Genomic DNA, 20,308 nt, shown 5'->3' with positions numbered 1-20,308 from the left:
ATGAAACCTTGCATATAATAGAGTTCCCTTAAGATCACTCCTTTTTTAGTATTTTCATTTATATACTTGATAATGAAGATTGATAAACTGATGAACTCGTTTTATCCAGAAAGGTTCATTGATGATTATAATAACTCATCAGATGATTAATACAAGTTTATAGCAAACCTGAAGAACTTGACATGGCTGAATCCTTTGGATTATCTGTAAGAAGAAAATATGATTTGGAGTTGATTCCTATCACTTATCACTCAGCAGAATAAAATGTAATTTTATTAGCACAAGTTCTCAAGTTAAGTAGAATAAAAGTTTTGAATGTAAATTTCACTAGACTATATATTCATATCTCTCATTTCCTTTTATTATAGTGATAACCTATTTCTATAACTATGTATTATTTTAGGAGCTTAATCTAAATTAGTTACAAATATTGAACATATCTAGAGAAAAAAATTACTATACGTTAAACATAGTGATAAACTACAAATTTTAATAAAACAAGATATTTAATATAAATTTTTTTAGTATCATCATTAACCATCCCATTTTTTCTTTTTTTTTTTCTTCACTCTAAATTCTAAACAAAAGAAACTCATTCAATTTTTGAGAGGTTCTATTATCTATTATTTAACAACAATTCATTCATTTTTTAAAAATCTCTTCTCCTCTAATTATTTTAAGAATTTTTCTCAATTTTCTTATACTACTTCATTTTGCATTGTAGTTCCAACTCTGCCCTCCTTGCATTTAATTACGGAAATGTATATTCACTATTACAAAAGAAATGCTTCTTCTCTTCATCTTCCTCTGTTCCTCATTCAGATTAACATTTCTCCCATATTTTCAGCTTCAGGCAAAGAAAAGGCAATAATTTTTGCGAATCCCACTTCCCTTTTTCTTCAAAGTTCGAATCTTTTGCCCTTGTCATGTCAATTCAACCAAAAACCGAACCTGGGTCACTCCCCATTCTCTCATCAAACAACCGGTAACAAAAGCTTGGAGACGATGAGCATTCCTGAGCTCATTCAAATTCTTCGAGTTAAGCGGCAAAAAGAGGATTATGACAGAGTTGAAAAGGCTTTGATAGCAAGAGAGGAAAAACTTAAAACCAAGGTTGGTCAACTTGAAGAGAAGTTTCAGATTCAGAGTCTAGCTAGGATTGATGCTGAGAAGGTACAAGGGCTTTATGAGACGTTGTTTAAGGAAGTGAAGGAAAGTGGGTTGGACAAGGAAACCATTAAGAATTTGAGGAAGAAGAACAAGGAGGTAGAGTGCGAGAATCTTAAGTTGTTGGAGTTGAAGAACAAATGTGAGGTTGATGGCAATGCTGTTGATGAATTAAGGAAGAAAGTGGCTGAGTTAGAGGCTGAAAAGAAGAATAATTTGAATAGTTGAATGATGAGAATGAGAAGTTGGAAGATGAGAAAATAGAGGATCAGCCTATAGCTCGCAAGAAAAATTTTAGCTTGAAAAGAAAAAGAGTGGAGATTGATACTCAGAAGAATAAAATGGTAGATCTGATCAACTTTAAAATTGCGGAAAAAAAAGATTGGTTTGGGAGAGAGAGAAAATTTTATCAAAAATCAAAAAGAATTTCATGGATATAAGAAAAATGATGTTCCTTTATCTATATGGAGTGAGCACCTTCTATTTATGTTAATAGCTGATGAGTATGGACAATGTTATCCTGACGTGAAATTGGTTCATGATGTGAGTGATATTGGTATAGCTCAACATTTACAGGTAAGTTTTTGTTATAATGTATTAAGTTATTTATTATGTTAGTAACGAGACTACAAAAGTAATTCATTAAGTATAGCTCAATATTATACACAGGATACGATACGATACAAGACACGTCGACACGCGAATTTTAAAATTTTATAGGACACTGGGACATGCATACATATAAAATATAAAGTTTTTTTAGATAGATCGTAATGATATTTTAATATTTTATTGATATTAAAATATAAATTAATTTTTTTGATTATTTTTAATATTTTATTTTAATTATATCAAATATTTAAAATATTTTTTGTTTTAATAAATAATAATATATATTATATCTAAATTTATTTTAAGAATATATGTTAAGAATAAGACGGGATACGCAGACACATAATGATATTTAGGTGTGTCAAAGTGTGTCTAGAGAAATTTTTTTTGTTTTTTTATTAAGATATAATTAGACATAACAAATACGCGTGTTGGACGAGTGTCGTGTCCAACACACAGACACACAACTCAGCGAAGTGTCAATACTTTATAGGTTATAAAAGATGGGTTGCTATCTATCTCAAAAATTGAGACATGCTTGACAATAAAAATATGAAGAAACTTATGCAGGAGAATCTAGAATAAAAGAAGAAACTCCGGGTCGTTTTAGAGCAGATAGACTCGAAAGATGAAAAAAATGAAAAGCTTGTCAGAAAAGATGTTACTATTAGAGAAAAAAGAAAAAAATTGAATGAAGAAAAAGTGGATTTGTAGACAAAGATACTGGAGTTGATAATAGAAAAGATGTTTGAGACTGAGAGGGATAACCATGGATTAGAAATGTTTATCATTGGATTTGATAGAGAGCACGAGGTCATTAATGGTCAACTGATTGATGATGCTCAGGATCAAGAGGGTGGAAGTAAAAATGTGACCGTCCCCCCTGATGTTTGTTACTTTTGTTTTATGTAAGAGAATATGTTTTTTTGTTTCTATTTAAATAGATGATATTAGATGAATTTTGATGATAATATTTTGGTAGATTTGTGACCTGAGTTTAACTTGGTCAAATATAGTATGTTTATTATTTTGGGAACAGTTTTTAATATTTGAAGTATTTTGAATAAACATAATTGAAGTATGTTTCATGTTTTAATTGTTTGCATGGTAATTGTTTTGCTATTCTAAAATATGTTGTGGAAAAAAAGTTGATGTTTCGACTTATAGGTCGTCGGTATGAATTTTGCTTAATTAGAAGATATATAGAAATAATAATTAAAAAAATGTGGAGAAGTAAATGGTGGTTTGTTCGTACAAATATCTATAGATAAATATAAATATTATAAAAGATAAAATAACTTATATGTGTTGTTCTTAAAATTGCAAAATTGAATAAGTATAAGGATTAATTTTTATATATAAGTATTTTTGTGCTTATAAACTTTATAAGCCTGAATAGAACCAAACTTCTAAACACACTGTTTATGTTACGTGTCTTTTTAATAGACTTTTAAATCAATTTAAATTAATTAACGCGCAAATATATAACTTTTATTTTTCAAAAGATTTCGTTTCTTTTTTCGAGTTTCTTGCCAAATTTGTTCGATCTCTTTCGTGCGTTCTATCTTTACCTTTTCATTCGTTGTTTTACCTGTGTTTATCACTGATTTCTTCTTCGTCATTTACGTGCGTTTCTCTCTCTATATTTTTGCTTCGTTTTTTTTTCAATTTTCATGGTTTCTGAAATCAAGCTTTGAAATCGTCTTGAAGATAATGGAACTTTAGAAATAAACCAAAACGATTACAGAAATATACCCAAACGGTTGCAGAAATACATCCAAATGATTACAGAAATACACCAAAAGGATTAAAAAAATACACTCAAAATTCGTTGAAGTACACCTTACCACAATATCAGGGGGAAGACAGTATATTTCTTCTTGAAATCTTTTAATATTTTTCTTGTTAAGGATGAGGCACATGGCAGAGACAATATAGAAAAAAAACCTAGAAGAACAGTAAAACAGTATCTTGAATAACGTTTCTTCATTTTTTCTGTGATTTTTATGGAGATTTGTATCTTTTCTTCTTGATTTCTTCTACTCTTCGCAAGGAGTTGGAATCGTTTCTTTAGAATCGTAGTTTGTTTCGAATGTCGTTTGAATATTGACAGTTTGCGTTTTGATTGAGGAAGAAGAGGAAGAGTGCGACATAATGAACGTGTTATGGAAAAATGCAACGGGTGATTAAGGCGCGTGCGTTGGACGCTCGATTCTAAAGGAGTGGTGCCCGTATTTTTTTTTTTAGACTTGCAACTTGTATAGCTTGTAAACTAAAATGCTTGTATGTGTAGCAAGTCTCCTTTATAATTAATGAGAAATGCTAGGGGCCAGCAACTTTTGAAATTTATAACCATCAAATAGTCATCAATGAGGCTTTTAATGGTGTAAGATTGGTATATGATTTCATCTAATGACTTACTTTTTTTTGTTGGTTACATGCTGGCCAGAATTTGATAAAATTGCTGGCCCTAGATTTTTTTATATTTAATAATAATTAATGAGGAGTAATTTTAATAGGTCACATAGATAGCTTTGATTGTCACTAAGTTGTTTGACTAATTTGCAGGAGCAAAATTATTTTATAGGAATTATTAGATGACCAATATAATTGGTCGGTTTAAAACTTGGTTATGGAAATAGCGTATATAATATCGATTAGCATGGGGTTTTGGTTTGGCATATAGATCAGTTTGTGTTTCTAACATTAAAGAGATAAGAAAATAAAATATAAATGTTCTTGTATGGATACCTGGAGGAAAAGCTCCGTCTCGGGGAGTCGACGTCGAGTTGTTACTTTTGGTGTCGACCTTTGCGCTTTGTGGTAATCCGAGCTTTTCTCCAAGAGGGTGTCCAATTGCGTAGAGCTTTGAGCAAGAAACCGGGGGGGGGGGGGAGTGTACCTGCAAAGGCACTTCGAAGCTTAAGTCAGTATTGAGAATTCAATGTGTCTTTAGGATAGGAGATCATACCTTTTGTACGCGAAGATGTATTAGTCCGTTATGATTCTGCTTTATTGCATGTATTAAAGAGCAATAATAAAGTGAAACGTTAGGTTGGACGTTTCATTTTTATAAATTAGCCCGTTAGGCTGAGTTGTAACGTAAGTGGCCGATTAATGACGTTGAATACCGATTAATGACTGCAATGTCGAACTATAACGCCAGGTTTCTGGGTAATAATGTGAATAATGCCGAGTTATGAATGATAAAGCCGATTTATGATGTTGGATTTGTAATGGCCGGATCACAGCCCCCAAGCTTAGCCTGAGGAAATGTTTAATGAAGCAGGTTGAGCTTTAAATAATGTATGAGTCGGCTGCTGAATAGTTCGGCGTGTGGTTCTGCCTTGTAGCCCCCAGGTCAAGGTGCTTTATTGAACAGTTACTAAGACTATAGGCATTCATGATTAGGATAGAGAAATAATTAAATGAAGGTATTAATGAGTTTGTGTGTTTCCAAGGTGGGTTTATTGGGGTTGACGTGACTGATTTGATGGGAAGTGGAAGCGAGATTTTGGGTTAAAGTGTGTGAATTAAAGTTTAAGAATTCTGAAGGTTTGCATGCTTGCTGTTTTATTTTTTCTGAAGCATTTTCAACCAAAACATGAGTAAAAGAGGTGAGTGTCTCTTAGTTTTTTTTGCTTTTTCTACTTAATCGTGTTCTCCTCTTCTCCTTCTTTGCTTTTATTTTTTCAATGGGTTATGAGAAAGAAACGAAAGGGGAGGTAGACTGGTCTTACGACTGGGTGAATGATGATGTAAGGGATCGTGTTTCTCTGTTTTTGGATGTTGGTGCTGTGAATGAGATAGATAAGTCTAAGGTTGTTAGGGCTAATTCTGGGGTTTCGATTGGAGCTGCTCCCATGTGCGGTTGATGATAGGGTTTTTCATAGAGGGGAGGGTTTTGAGCATTTTTTTATGTATAGCTGTGTTTTGGAGGAACTAAGGGTGAGAATTCCATTCAGTGATTTTGAGTGTAAAGTTCTGAAGCAGTTGAACTGTGCGTCCTCACAACTTCACCCCAATGGTTGGGCTTTCCTTTGGGCGTTTGAGATTCTTATGGATTTTTTGGAAGAAAATCCATCAATGGAGCTGTTTTTCTCATTGTTTTAGGCAAAGGGTGTTTGGAAGGGTGGTTGGGTAAACCTGAACAGCTCTCCAGGGTTTGGTGTGTTCAAGTTATACAAATCGTCTTTTAGGAACTTTAAGGAAATGTACCTTAAGGTGAGTAGCTGCGAGGATGACTTTCCGTTCTATGTGGACGAGCATTTGGGGAAAAAATTTCCTCTCTTGGTGGTGTTCAGAGCCTCAAAACATTTTAGGTCCTGAAACTATAAGTCCAAAAGATGAGTGCATAATTGAGTTTTTGACCGAGGTTGTTGATCGAAAGGAGTTGATTTCTGTTTATGCTCTACTGCAGTGGGAGAAAAATAAGGCTGCTGTTATAGATTATTTGGGTAAGATTTTGAATTGTGGATGTTGTATCATATCTGAGGTTTTTTGAACAGTTTTTTGTTTTTCTTGCTTTTCAGGTGGTAAGTACACGGGTGTATCTGCAGCGAGTTTGAGGTCTCGGGTGAAGAGCAAAGGTTTGGATAAGGAAGTATCTTCATCGAAGGCGGATAAGATCGGTGTAGGCGAGGTTGATCAGCCAAGGCCGGGGAGGAGAAAAGTTATTGCTAAGAAAAGAAAGGGTGACGTGGTGGATTTGTCCGACGTTTCTGATGATGAGAAAGATGATGTTCCGATGGAGGAGGTTCATAGGTTTTGTGATAACTAGAAGAAGTTGGATGGTTTTGTTGAGCGGAGTGAGGAGTAGTCGCTCTGGGGGAAAGACTATCCATTCATGATCACTGCTGATGATGTATGCCAGACCCCGTTCGATGTTAGTTTGGCGGAAGAGGTGGGGGATGTGGCGATTGATCAATATATGCAAGTGATTCTGTTTTTGAGGTAAAAAGTTTTGAATTTGTGTTTTTGTTTTGTGGAAAATTAATGTGTTAATGTCTGATCCTCAGGTGGTTGGTCTGCGGCTGGCGAGTTTAGGACGGAGCCGTGAAAAAATTCATCGAAAGGTGGTTGAGAAAAAAGAGGATTCGAGTTTGAGGGAAGAGTTTGCTATAAAGGTTGCTAAGGTTTTCGAGCTGGAGGTCAAGTTAGTTGAGGTTGAGAAGCATTTGAAAGAGGTGAAGGAGAGCTATGCCAAAGATGTTGAAGATTTAAAGAAGAAAGAAGCTGACTTATCTGCTTTGAGTACCTGTATGATTGAGGTTACTGCCCAGTTGAAGGAGGTGGAGAAGAACAAGCAAGGAGAAATTCTTGATTCCTTCCTTGAAGGATTTGAGAGGACTGTTCTTTAGGCGAGATTTTTGGCTCCCGAGATGGATTTCTCGGCAATGGATCCAGGCAAAATAGTGCAGGATGGCGTTATGGTTGAAGATGATGGTGCTGCTGAGCAAGGAGATGAAAATGTTTAGTTTGTGTGTTGTTTTGCTGCTGTTTGTATACTTGTTTTGCTCCTGAGTTAATCTTAATTTTGTGATATTATGTATGCTGCTGTTTTCGTGGAGAACAAACTCTTGGTATTTCAGGTTACATGCTTTTTATGCATGTTATGTTTATGAGATAATATTATTGCTTGAATGGGTATTGGTTTTTGAATGTAGTTTTGAGGCAGGTATCTTTATTAGGTAAAAATGTGTTAATGGTGAGATGCCGTTATTTGATGGAGAAGCATAAAAAGGCTGAGTAGGCCGAGCATATTGAGATAGGCCTAGGTTTTGTTTGATAATATCTGGACTTTGTTGAGTGGTTGGCAGTGATTTGTGTTAAATTTTGAAAAGTTGTTTTTTGAGTATTGTTCTGGTATCTGAGTGATTTATTTCAAGTGGTATGTTGTGGTTTGAGATTTGAAATGTGCCGAATGATCAGATTCAGATTGTAATCGGTAATTTGATTTACTGATTGTGGTCGGATTAACATCAGTTATTTGGTGTATTGAGTGATGAACGGTTTTCCGACTTAGATCGTTTATTGGATTGAATCATATTATCCAAGTTACTGGATCTCGTTTAAAGGTCGGCAGTCTGAATGAGTGATTGTATCCGAATACTCAGATTCTGTTTTAAGATCGGTAGTTGGATTGACTGATTGTATTCGATTTATCGGATCCCGTTTTAAGGTCGGCAGTCGGAATGACTGATTGCATCCGAGTGTTCGGATTTCGTTTTAAGGTCGGTTGTTTAAATTTTGACAAATGAGGAGTATAAAATGCACATAATATTGACTGGATAAGGGATTTTATTAATGTAAAACCTTTGAATTTAAAGGCCCAGGTAGGCTAGCCTCGTTAAAACCTTTCCAAGCAAAACCCTCGTGGGAAAAAATCTTGGTAGTAGGAAAAAGAGTACTGGCCTGTCCCTGGTGTTAACTGTAATATAACTTTAAGGAAGATACATTCCAAGTGTTAGGGAGATTTTTACCCTCTAGGGTTTGTAGTCTGTAGGCTCCATTGCCGATTACTTCGGTGACTCGGTAAGGGCCGTCCCAATTAGCTGCTAGTTTGCCATGTGATGATGGTTTCCTAGCTTGTTCTGTTTTTCTAAGCACAAGGTCATTTACACGGAAAGATCTTGGATGAAGCCTTTGATTATATCTTCTGGAAATGTGCTGTTGCATGGCTAAATGTTTGACGGTTGTGGACGATCTGAGTTCTTCAGTGAGATCGAGCTCGGATTGCCGAGCTATGTCTTGTGTAGTTTGGTCGGCCAATTCAGTGCGTAGTGAGGATTGGGAGATCTCCACTGGTATCATTGCGTCTGAACCGTAGGCTAACCGGAAAGGTGTCTCCTTTGTGGTTGAGTGAATTATTGTATTGTATCCCCATATGATCTCTGGAATAAGTTCGGCCCAGAGGCCTTTTGCATCATCCAGATTCTTTCTTAGAGCATGTAGTATTACTTTATTTACGGCTTCAGCTAACACATTTGTTTGTGGGTGCTCTACTGATGAGAAGTGTTGTTTGATTTTCAAGTTCTGCAAGAAAGATGTGAATTTTTGATCGGCAAACTGGTGACCATTATCTGTGATAATGTGCCGAGAAATGGCGAATTGACAAATAATATATTTCCAAACAAAGGAAAGCATTTGTTGTTATGTAATCTTAGGTAGATGTTGTGCCTCTATCCATTTGGAAAAATAATCAATTGCTACCACAAGGAATTTTACCTGACCTGCTGTTGTGGGGAAAGGACCGAGGATATCTATGCCCCATTGGTTGAACGGCCAACTAACATCGGAACAGTGTAGGAGTTCGGCCGGGAGATGTGTAATCGGACTGTGTTTTTGGCAATTGTTACAGCTTTTAACTTTTGCTTGACAATCCTGTCAATATAATCCAGCTCTGAGGATTTTTGAAGACAGACTTCGGGCTCCGAAGTGTGTACCATAGATCCCTTTATGTGCCTCAGCGAGTGCAAGCTCGGCTTCTGTTCTGCAAAGACATTCAAGTAACGGACGGGAGAATCCCCGTCTATATAGGCAATTATTATAATTGTAAAAAAGGAGGCTTGTGGCGGAAGTGTCGAGCATTTTCGACGTTGCCTGGCAAGATCTCTGTCTAGAGATACTGTATGTATGGAGATCTCCAATTTGATACCTGTGTTACACTTAAGACTTATGTTAGCTCAATGCTTGGCTTGAGTAGTGTTGACTGATAAAGTGATGACCCATTTGGTTGAGTGCTGGCGAGTTTAGACAGAATGTCAACTCGGTCATTACTCTCCCTTGGTATGTGCTGTATTTCATATTTAGAAAATTCTGAAAGTAAATTTTGTACGACATCCAGGTATTTAGAAAGCAAAGGGTCCTTTACTTGGTATAAGTTGTTTACCTGTTGGACGATAAGCAAGGAGTCGCAATATACCTTAAGTTCGGTGATGTTTAGGTCAGCAGCGAGTTTAAGGCCAGCAATTAGTGCTTCATACTCACTTTGATTGTTGCTTGCTTTAAATGAAAAGTTGAGAGAATGTTCGATGACGTTACCGTGGCTATCGTCAAGTATGATACCTACTCCACACCCTTGTGGGTTGGAGGACCCATCGACGTATAAAGACCATTCGATGTAGTCTTCAGTTGTACTCGGTACTGAGAATTTGGCAATAAAGTCGGCCAAAAACTGAGATTTGATGGATGCTCGGCCTTCGTACCTGATATTAAATTCTAATAACTCTACCGACCATTTTACTAGTCGGCCAGCCAACTCAGGCTTTTGAAGGACTTGGCGTAAAGGATGATCTATTCGAACATGGATTTCATGGCTCTGAAAATATGGTCGGAGTCTTCTGGCCGAGAAGACAATGGCTAGGGCCAGCTTCTCAATGGTCGGATATTGAAGCTCGGCATTCTGTAATGTTTTGCTGGTAAAATAGATAGGAAACTGCTGCTTTTCCCTTTCTGCAACAAGAGCGGAGCTTACAGCCTAATTAGTGATAGATAGATATAAGTATAATGGTTCCCCATGTAAGGGGGTTTGTAAAATTGGTGGTTTTGAAAGAGTTTCTTCGATGGTTGTGAATGCTTGTTCACAGTCATCAGTCCATTGGAAAGATTTTTTCTTTTTTAAAGTTTGGAAAAAACATAAAGTTTTAGAAGCTAAGCAAGGTAAGAATCTAGAGAGTGCAGCAAGTCTCCCTGTTAACCGTTGGACTTCCTTGATGGTGTGTGGACTTGCCATGTCTAGAATAGCTCGGCATTTTTCTGGATTTGCCTCAATGCCTCGGCTAGTGAGCAGGAAGCCGAGAAATTTGCCACTGTGGACCCCAAATGCGCACTTCTCGGGGTTTAGCCGCATGTTGTATTTTCTTAGTTGTCCGAAGATTTCCGCGAGGTCGTGAAGGTGATTGTTGCCGATCTTTGTCTTGGCGACCATATCGTCAACGTAGACCTCAATGTTTCTGCTGATTTGTTTGGCGAAGACTTTGTCCATGAGACGTTGATATGTCGCACCTGCATTCTTAAGGCCAAATGGCATGAGTTTATAACAATAGTTTTCATATTCAGTAATAAAGGCTGTCTTATTTTGGTCGGATGGATGCATTTGGATTTGGTTATAACCAGAATATGCATCCATAAAGCTGAGTTTTTAAAACCAGATGCATTATCAACTAAGCAATCAATAGAAGGCAAAGAGTAGGAATCTTTGGGGCATGCTTTGTTGAGATCAGTGAAATCAACACACATGCGTCATTTACCGTTATGTTTTTTAACCATGACGACATTCGCCAGCCATGTTGTGAATCTAATTTCTCGGTGAAGCCCGCGTTGATGAGCTTCTTAATTTCTTCCAGGGAGGCTTGTTTTCGGTCATGGCCAAGATTTCTCATTTTCTGTGTTACTGGTCGGGCAGATGGGTCTAATGCCAATTTGTGTGATATGATGGATGGATCAATGCCTGGCATATCAGCTGGGGTCCAAGCAAACAGGTCGGCATTTTGTTGTAAAAATGCTCGGAATGAGAATTTTTCTCCTGAGGATAATGTTGAACCGACGTATGTGAATTTGTCCGTGCTTTCTGTGAAATAGATTTTATGCAGGTCTTCTGTTGGGGTTGGCCTTTCCAGTGTTCCCGCTCTGGGGTCAAGGTCGGCCAGCATTTGTTGGTCGTTCATGTTGCCGATGTTGTGAACATGGGCTTTTGCGTTTCGGCTAGGTCTTTTGAGACTATTGTTGTAGCATTCTCTGACTTCCCGGGCATCACTATGAATGGTTGCAATTGTGTTATCCTGCAAAGGAAACTTAACGCAAAGATGAATTGTAGATACTATAGCGCCAAACTTATTTAAGAAAGGTCGGCCAAGTATTAAATTGTAGGGACTAAAACAGTCAACTACAAAGTATTGAATATCTGAAGTTTTTGACGAGGGAAACTCACCAAGTGTGGTTTGTAACCACACGGAGCCCATAACCGGGACTCTCTCACCTGAGAAACCTACCAAGGCTCCAGTAGAAGGTTGGAGGATGTTGCTGCTCAATTTCATCTTCTGGAATGTGGAGAAAAATAGGACATCGGCACTGCTCCCAGGATCCAACAAGACCTTTTTTACCAGGAGATCTCCAAGCTGTAGGGAGATGACGACCGGGTCATCTAAGTTTGGTATACCTTTGTTATAATCAGATTTCTAGAATGTTATCTGTGGAGATTGTGGTATTGTCTGTTGTTGAGTTTGATCAGCGCTGATGGAGAGCATAGCTCGGTAAGATCGCTTTCTTGCCGAACTTGTTGTTCCTCCACCTGAAAAACCTCCGAAAATACAGTTAATAATACGCCTTGGTTGGTTGGGATGGCTGGTGTCTGGCCGATCTTTATCTCGGCCATGCTGTATTGGTGGGTGTTGTTCGCCAGGAGTGGTTGTTCGTCGCTGCACGTGGCCGACGATGTATTTGTCCAGGTGGCCTTGCCGAGCTAATCGCTCTAGGAGGTCTTTGGCGATGATACACTCGTTTGTAGTATGTCCGTGCTTTTGGTGGAAGAAGCAGTATTTTGATCTGTACGCGCCTCTTGAATCTGGGTAACTGCCGGCTTTTCTTGGCGGTTTGATCAGCTTCGAATTCAAGATTTCCTTGATGATATCGTCGCGCTTGGTGTTGAACTGAGTGTAGGACTCATACCGCGAAGTCGGTTTGAAGTTCTTCTTTTTGTCTCAAGTTCTGTCGTCATCTCTGTAATGAGGTCTTTCTGTTTTTTGAGCTTGTCGGAGTTCCTCGATGTCGATTTGACCTTTTGCCTTTTCGCGGAATTCGGCCATAGTTTTAGGTTTGGCCACAGCAATAGTTTCCTGGAATTTTCCTGGTCGCAATCCACTCTTTATGGCATGCAGTTCCACCTCGGGGTGGAGGTCGGGTATACTTATGGCTATCTTTGTGAAGTGCGTCATGTAGTCCTTGAGGTTTTCGTGTTGGCCTTGCTTGATTGTGTTCAGGTAATCGGAGTCATGCAGGTAGATGGTCGATCCAGCAAAGTGCTCCTCAAAGGGCTTTGATATGTCTCGAAACCGAGAAATAGAACCTGCAGGCAAAGAACAAAATCAATCAAGTGCAGGACCGTCTAAGTAAGATGGAAAGCAACGACATAAAACTTTATCAGATGCACCGTTTACTATCATTATGGAGGTGAATTTCTTGATGTATTTCTTCGGATCACCTAACCCATCGTAGGGAGTTAGGGTAGTCGGCAGGGTGAACCTTCGGGGTAGCACGAAGTTCATCACCTCTGCCGTGAATGTCCAGGGGAACTCTCCTGATTGTCGTCATCATTCTCTGGCCGAGCTTTTTCATTATGCTCGGGTTGCTCCTCTTCGTGCCGAGCAGTGTCAGAGACGTGTGTCGGCCCTGACTGATGCTCGGTTTTTTCTTGTCGGTCATCGTTGTTTTCGATTCGGATGTTATTCAAGTTGGCAATTTGATTTGCCATTCTTTGGTTCTCCTCGGCCATGGCTTGCCGCAACTCGGTCACCATTTGAAGTAGTTCAGATGATGTGGGTGGAAGTTGTTCAACCATGACTTCAAATGAAGACCTTGAGGCCGATGATATATGGAAGGGATTATATTCTCGACCCCACGGTGGACGCCAATTGTTCTTGTATGGATACCTGGAGGGAGAGCTCCGTCTCGGGGAGTCGACGCCGAGTTGTTACTTTCGGTGTCGACCTTTACGCTTTGTGGTAATCCAAGCTTTTCTCCAAGAGGGTGTCCAATCGTGTAGAGCTTTGAGCAAGAAACCGGGGGGGGGGGAGTGTACATGCAAAGGCACTCTGAAGCTTAAGTCAGTATTGAGAATTCAATGTGTCTTTAGGATAGGAGATCATACCTTTTGTAGGCGAAGATGTATTAGTCCGTTATGATTCTGCTTTATTGCATGTATTAAAGAGCAATAATAAAGTGAAACGTTAGGTTGGACGTTTCATTTTTATAAATCAGTTCGTTAGACTGAGTTGTAACGTAAGTGACCGATTAATGACGTTGAATGCCGATTAATGACTGCAATGCCGAATTATAACGCCAGGTTTCTAGGTAATAATGTGAATAATGTCGAGTTATGAATGATAAAGTCGATTTATGATGTTGGATTTGTAATGGCCGGATCAATAACAATAACAAAAAAATATAAAAAAATAAAAAATATTATTTAATAAAAAACCTTTAGAATTGAAGGTGCCAGAGGTGTCTATTTAAAATCTCTTCCAGTAAAATTTAATATGGGATAAAATTCAAGTAGTTAAAAGAAAATACATCATTATAATAACCTGTTGTCTTCTAGATTAACCTGTTGTCTTCTAAATTGTTATCTGTTGCCGAATTATTAGAATGGAATAAGGATAGATATGCTGTAAGTCTGTAACCGACTATATTGATAACTAGTAAAAAAAATAATATTATTTGAAACGCTTTCGGTATTTAAAATTGATTAAGTAGAATCAAAATTTTGAATGTAAATTTTACTAGAGCATATATATTCATATCTCATTTCATTTTATTATAGTGATAACCTATTTCTATAACTATGTATTAAGTTAGGAGCTTAATCTAATCGTAGTTAGTTACAAATATTGAACATATCTAGAGGAGAAAAGGGACGACACGGTATAGAGAGTATAAATTTTTTTAGTATTATCATTGACCATCCCATTTTTTCAATTTTTTTTTTAAGTTTCGAAGTGCAGAACCCTAACAACTTCACTATCTGCTCCTCGTTCGCAGTGACATTGCTCCGATTTTTTCAGCTTCAGACAAAGAAAAGGCAATAACTTTTCGAACCCCGCCTCCCTTTTTCTTCAAAGTTCGAATCTTTTGCCCTTTCCATGTCAATTCAACTAAAAACTGAACCTGGGTCACCCCCCATTCTCTCATCAACCAGTAACAAAAGCTTGGAGACGATGAGCGTTCCTGAGCTCATTGAAATTCTTCGAGTTAAGTGGCAAAAAGTGGATTATGACAGAGTTGAAGAGGTTTTGGTAGAAAGAGAGAAAAAACTTAAAACCAAGGCTGGTCAACTTGAAGAGAAGTTTCAGCTTCAGAGTCTAGCAAGGATTGATGCTGAGGATAAATTGAAGAAGAAAGAGCAAGAGTGTGAGAAGGTACAGATGCTTTATGAGACGTTGTTTAAGGGAGTGAAGGAAAGTGGGTTAGACAAGGAAACCATTGAGAATTTGAGGAAGAAGAACAAAGTGTTAGAGTGCGAGAATCTTAAGTTGTTGGAGTTGAAGAAGAAATATGAGGTTGATGGCAACGCTGTTGATGAATTAAGGAAGAAAGTGGCTGAGTTAGAGGCTGAAAAGAAGAATAATTTGGATACCACTACTGAGTTGAATGATAAGAATGGGAAGTTGGTGGATGTGAAATTGAAGGCTGAGTTTCCGTTTCTGGAAATTCTTGACCGTGTTTCGAGATGTTGGATAAAGGGTTGGATGAGTGATGCTTCTTTTGATGGAGAGCATGATATTAATAAAGCTGATGATCCTGGTTTTCCTTCTAAAGTCAAAGGAGAAGTGAAGGAGTTCAATGATGAAATCAATGATGGTTCTCTACCTTTGCAAAGAAACAAAGATTTTCATCAATCTCATGGTGCTGCAGCTGGTATTGAAATTCTACTTCAAATTCTCTTATTACTAAATCAATTAGTAATGTCTTTTTTTTTATTGGTAGTACTCTTTGAAAATATTAAACTTTGTAGTGATCTTTGGATTTATTATATAATTTTGTCAGGTTTTTAGGTGTGTGGGTCATGATTATGTTTGATTGAGTCTAAGAGCAATATATTAGTGTCATTAACACATTGAACTAGGATTTTGGAAGCTGCATGCCTGCATTAACAGAAAATGTTCCCTTTTATATATATTTTAAATAACTTTAGAAGAATGTGAGGGGAAATTTCTTCTAGTGATTTTACTATATGACACAAATTGACAACATAAATTCTATACAGAATTCAATTTACTTTGAAATCAAAATGTCATAGTGCTTAGTGAAGTTCATCAGGTTGGTGCTTCTACAAGTATTAAGTTCACAACTGCCAAGTTTACCAAATAAAATTATGTGATTATTTGTGCTATGGAAATAGAATATTGTTCCTATTTACTCTCCTTGATGTTCACTTCTTGGCTTGACTGGGAAAATCTTAGTTACATGAGATTTGTGGGTATCAGAAAATTCTAAAATATCATTGTTGAAATTTTCTTTACCATTGTTGAGTAGATAAGTAAATTGATCAATTTATACAAGTAAGATCACTGAGTTTCCTATTTTTATGTTATTCAAACTTGATGAATGCATTATTCTTATGCAATAGACTTTCAATTACATGAAATGCTTGAGATTGACTTTACCTAAAAAAATGTTGCAATAATTATGGATATATATTTCATTCGAGTTATCCAATCTAGCATTCTTCAATTTCCATGCCTTTGATGCAGCTGAGGGAGGATCCAAATTTCAAAATATTATTGAGATCAGTGGTGACCATGACGATGATGATATCCCTATTTCACGAGTAATGCTAGCAAAAGCTACCGAATCACGCAAAAGAAAGCTCCCATTCTCACAATCTTGTTCTTGCAATAGGAGTGGTCCCTTTTAAGGTATAATTGTTCCTATACACATTCAAGTCAAATATGGTTCTAAACTTCTAACTTATCCTTTCATGGATTGAAAACAATGATGTGCAGATTGCTCTCTTTAGTCTAATACATGGAAGTTTCTGTTAGTTCTTAGTCTTGAAAACATTAGCACTCATTATATAATGTATAGGAAACATTTCAAGTGCATCGGGGAGTATCGGTGCACTAGTTGTTTTAACCATTGATTTTAATTAATATATATTATATATATTTTTTATAATTCAGATCAACGGTTAAAACAACTGGAGTACCGGTACTCCCGGTGCACTTGAAATGTTTCCGTATGTATATAGTGTTGGTTGATATGTAATGTTTTGTATGTTATTTCTCTTTCATTTTCTGAATTTTAGACAGTGATATATATACAAATTTGTGATTTTTTGTTTGTTTGTTGAGATGGATTGAAACTTATATCACAAACTCACATTGTAAACCCCGTAAAATTAGCGAATAATTAACCAATAAATTAAATTTTAATAAAAAAATTAGAAATGTAAATTTTATAATAAAATAAGATAGAGCTAATTAAAACAAAAATTTTGACACTAATTTCAAAGGATTTGGCCTAAGATTCGGTCGAACGGATAAAGCTGGGCCCAAAATAGGCCCAAAGCCCAACCCATTGGCTTAATAACTTAATAAAGAGAGTCCTCTTCTTCCCCATTAAGCAAAGAAACACTAAAACAAGCTAAGGGGAGAAAAGAAAAGGGTTCCAACCCTAGGCCTTGATTGAATGTGGTGTGATGTGGGGATTTTAGTGCTGTGTTGGTATGTTACAAACCTAAGTTTTGTGTTTTAAAGCTAAATTTCGAACTTCTAAACCTGTATTTTCATTCTTTTAACCTTAGATCTTATTAGTAAGTCTAGAAATAAGATGGAGTTAGGAAATAGATGTAACTTGGGGGTGAAGCAAAGTTAGAAAATTGATGAATTATATATGGAAATATGAATACTTGGAGTGCATATGGTGCTATGACTTTAATGATATGATTATGCAATGATTACAAATGACTATGAATGTTTTTTGGCTTATGCACTCAATTATCTGAGATATGAGTTTTCCTGGGTAAAGTACAGTGGCTTGTCACCACGTGTTCTAAGTTGAGACTCGATACTCTATTGACCCTACGTCGTAAGGGTGACTAGACACTTATTAATTTCCAGGAAGGTTAACTCCTATTGAGTAAAGTTTTATATATATATATATATATATATATATATATATATATATATATATATATATGAGAAGAGAAAAAGTTATGCATGAACTCATGGGGATGCGCGGCGGGGGACAGTCCATGATTTAGCAGCCGGACTTGTCGGGTTGGCTTGATAACCGATAGATGAAACTCATTAGCCATAGGACAGACATACATCATGTGCATATTGTTTGCTTGGCTTGTTTGTGCATTGATTGGGAATGCCTAAGTGAATTTACTATGTTAGTTGTTATATTCGCTAATTGCAGTACTTGTATACTAGTTGTGTTTGCCTTTGCTTGCTTATTTGTTTTTGCGGTATCACAGGTGTTGGAGGATCGGAGAAAAGGAAGGTGGGGAAGTTAGGGAGTTTAGTCAAATTTAAGGTTTGGTTAAGTTAGAATTTTAGAAGACCACCCGTTTATGGTTTTTGTTTTAGTCTTTTAAGTTTTATAATTTGAATGTCAGCATTCTAGGATTGCCTCTGGCATTCTCAGGACCTTATATCTTATCTACGTGACACATTACCATGCTGAGAACTCTCGATTCTCATTCTATACAATATTGTTGTTTTTCAGATGCAGGTAGAGAGGCACCTCGCTAGGCGTTTGGAGTTCTGCAGCGAAGTGTATTTTGGGATTTTATTTTGATATATATCATATATATGTTCATATGTATAACTCTCCAAATAACTTGTTTTATTTTGTACCTCTTAGAAGTTTAAGGAGAACTAGGGTTTTATATATGTATTTTGGACTTTAGGTTATGTATATATGTATGTAAATATCCTCCAGTCAGCCTTAGTTCTGCAGGCTAAGTTAGGAGCTTGTTATTTTGTATTCTTGTCCCTCTACTCTTGTTTTCTGTGTATATATGTTAGTGAATCATAGCTTTCTTAATACGCAAGTTACGTTATTTTTTGAGTGTTGTGTTTTTTAATTTCGCGATTTTGTTTTACCTATTTTTTAAGGGTCCTTTATATATTATATCCTTTTAATTACTATTTATATAAATTTTTATTTTAGATGTCGTAATATTACACCTCTATTTTATGGCTTAAACGTAAAATTCTGTTTTAGAGTGTTACACAGACAAACTATCCACTCACACATCCAACATTTTAAAGAGTTTGTATCCACCATTTGACATTACCAAGATTTAAATTCAGGTGCAGGATATTAAAAAGCATGCTAATGTGTCATTTCAATTGAGCCTGATTTGCATACAAATTTGTGCTTAATTTTGTTAGGTTGAATGATTTGGGCTGAAATTTATTTAGAAGCCCAACTTCTTAAGGAAAATCCATTCAACTAATTAACTGGGTTTGGAACATGGGCGTAACAATGGCAGTAAAATATAAGAACCCATAGTAATGACTAATGAATGTGTGAGAGAGTGTAAGTCCAAAAACAAAAACAAAAAAATAAAAAGAAAAACGGAAGTGAATTTATTGGAATTTAGTGCTAGTAACAGATAAATTTTGGTCCACATTTAATTTTCAATTTGATAAGTTAATAACTAATTTTTTACAAATTAAAATTTCATTGAAAAATTTACGAATAAAATTCAAATATCCAACGGAAGAAAATTTTTATCTCTAAATTTAATTCAGACGTAGTTCGCTTCTTTTGGGGTGTGAAGTCGTATCAAACCAAACTACCCACCAAGCATTAGCTCTTTCTAAAAAAGAGGTGATCCAGCCGCACTTTCCAGTACAGTTACCTTGTAACGACTTCACTCCAGTCACTAGCCCTGCCTTCGACATCCCCCTCCTTACGATTAAGGTAACGACTTTGAACATGGCCAACTCCCATAGTGTGACGGGCAGTGTGTACAAAGCCCGGAAACAAATTCACTGCCATATGGTTGACCGGCGATTACTAGCGATTCCGACTTCATGCAGACGAATTACAACCTACAATCTGAATTGAGGACGGGTTTTTAACACTTAAAACAAAATTCAAGTAAGTTGTTGTTGATCAATTAACAATTGTCACCGAAGTTAACAGGTGCATTTAGGATACCTAATAATATTTACCTATTTCACTCGTTATTATGGGATCCTGTCCCTTGATTTGGGAGCACATCAGAAGGCACCTATCTATATCATATATACACACGCATAGTATAAATATTTTATATTGAAGAAACATGAAAAATATGGTATGACAAAGGTTCTAAGTCAATCAAAGAATCCTGCATCTATATAAGCAATATATAAGTTGGATTATACTAGGTTCAGTTATTAAAATTAATCATTAATATAAAATATATATTAGAATATGAATATACAATAAAAATAAATTAAATTACATATATATTTATATATAAATATATTAGTAACTGATTTTAATAACTAATTTTAGTGTACGAATAGTAATTTTAATATAAGTTATAACACCTACGCAGCCATGTGGTTTATTATTATTGTTGTTGTATACAGCTTTTTTTTTTAATCATTATTATTAGTTAGTAGTTAACTTCCAAGTTTTAAAGATGTTATTGTGGGTCTATTTCTTCAATTGAAAATATTTAATTTAAATAAATAAATTTTGCCAAAAACTAACACGTGTAAAATTTTCCTATAAATTAACCTTTAATTCATTCTATTCTATACAATAAACTGAATAAAGTGCACAACATGTAGTATAAAAATAC

The 20,308-nt window shown here is 36.3% G+C and overlaps 2 protein-coding genes across 4 annotated transcripts; one reads left to right on the top strand and one right to left on the bottom strand.

Annotated features, from left to right (window-relative positions):
• Positions 1 to 9,454: 9,454 nt before the first annotated feature.
• LOC140175573 (uncharacterized) lies at positions 9,455 to 12,154 on the bottom strand. The gene is made up of 5 exons (XM_072204087.1): positions 12,056 to 12,154; positions 11,047 to 11,561; positions 10,511 to 10,913; positions 9,671 to 10,258; positions 9,455 to 9,574 (listed from the first exon to the last, which is right to left on the bottom strand). The coding sequence occupies exons 1-5, from the start codon at positions 12,152 to 12,154 to the stop codon at positions 9,455 to 9,457; spliced, it is 1,725 nt and encodes a 574-aa protein (XP_072060188.1).
• Positions 12,155 to 14,315: 2,161 nt separating this feature from the next.
• Positions 14,316 to 18,570, top strand: LOC112715120 (uncharacterized). 3 transcript variants are annotated; one of them, XR_003159472.3, is made up of 4 exons: positions 14,317 to 15,411; positions 16,248 to 16,412; positions 17,978 to 18,036; positions 18,229 to 18,570. XR_003159472.3 is itself a non-coding variant. In XM_025766876.3 (4 exons), exons 1-2 carry the CDS (start codon positions 14,637 to 14,639, stop codon positions 16,409 to 16,411), a joined length of 939 nt encoding a protein of 312 aa, XP_025622661.1. In that variant the 5' UTR covers positions 14,317 to 14,636; the 3' UTR covers position 16,412; positions 17,978 to 18,003; positions 18,229 to 18,341. The 3 variants fall into 3 exon arrangements, 2 of the variants coding, with proteins under 2 accessions (XP_025622659.1, XP_025622661.1); XM_025766876.3 differs by having other exon boundaries at positions 17,978 to 18,003; positions 18,229 to 18,341; XM_025766874.3 differs by lacking the exon at positions 17,978 to 18,036 and having other exon boundaries at positions 14,316 to 15,411.
• Positions 18,571 to 20,308: the final 1,738 nt, after the last annotated feature.

Source organism: Arachis hypogaea, chromosome 10 (genome assembly GCF_003086295.3).
Source record: "Arachis hypogaea cultivar Tifrunner chromosome 10, arahy.Tifrunner.gnm2.J5K5, whole genome shotgun sequence".
NCBI classification, from domain to species: Eukaryota; Viridiplantae; Streptophyta; class Magnoliopsida; order Fabales; family Fabaceae; genus Arachis; species Arachis hypogaea.
Note: the sequence above shows the minus strand (reverse complement) of the source record. Positions and strands in the feature narration are given on the sequence as shown.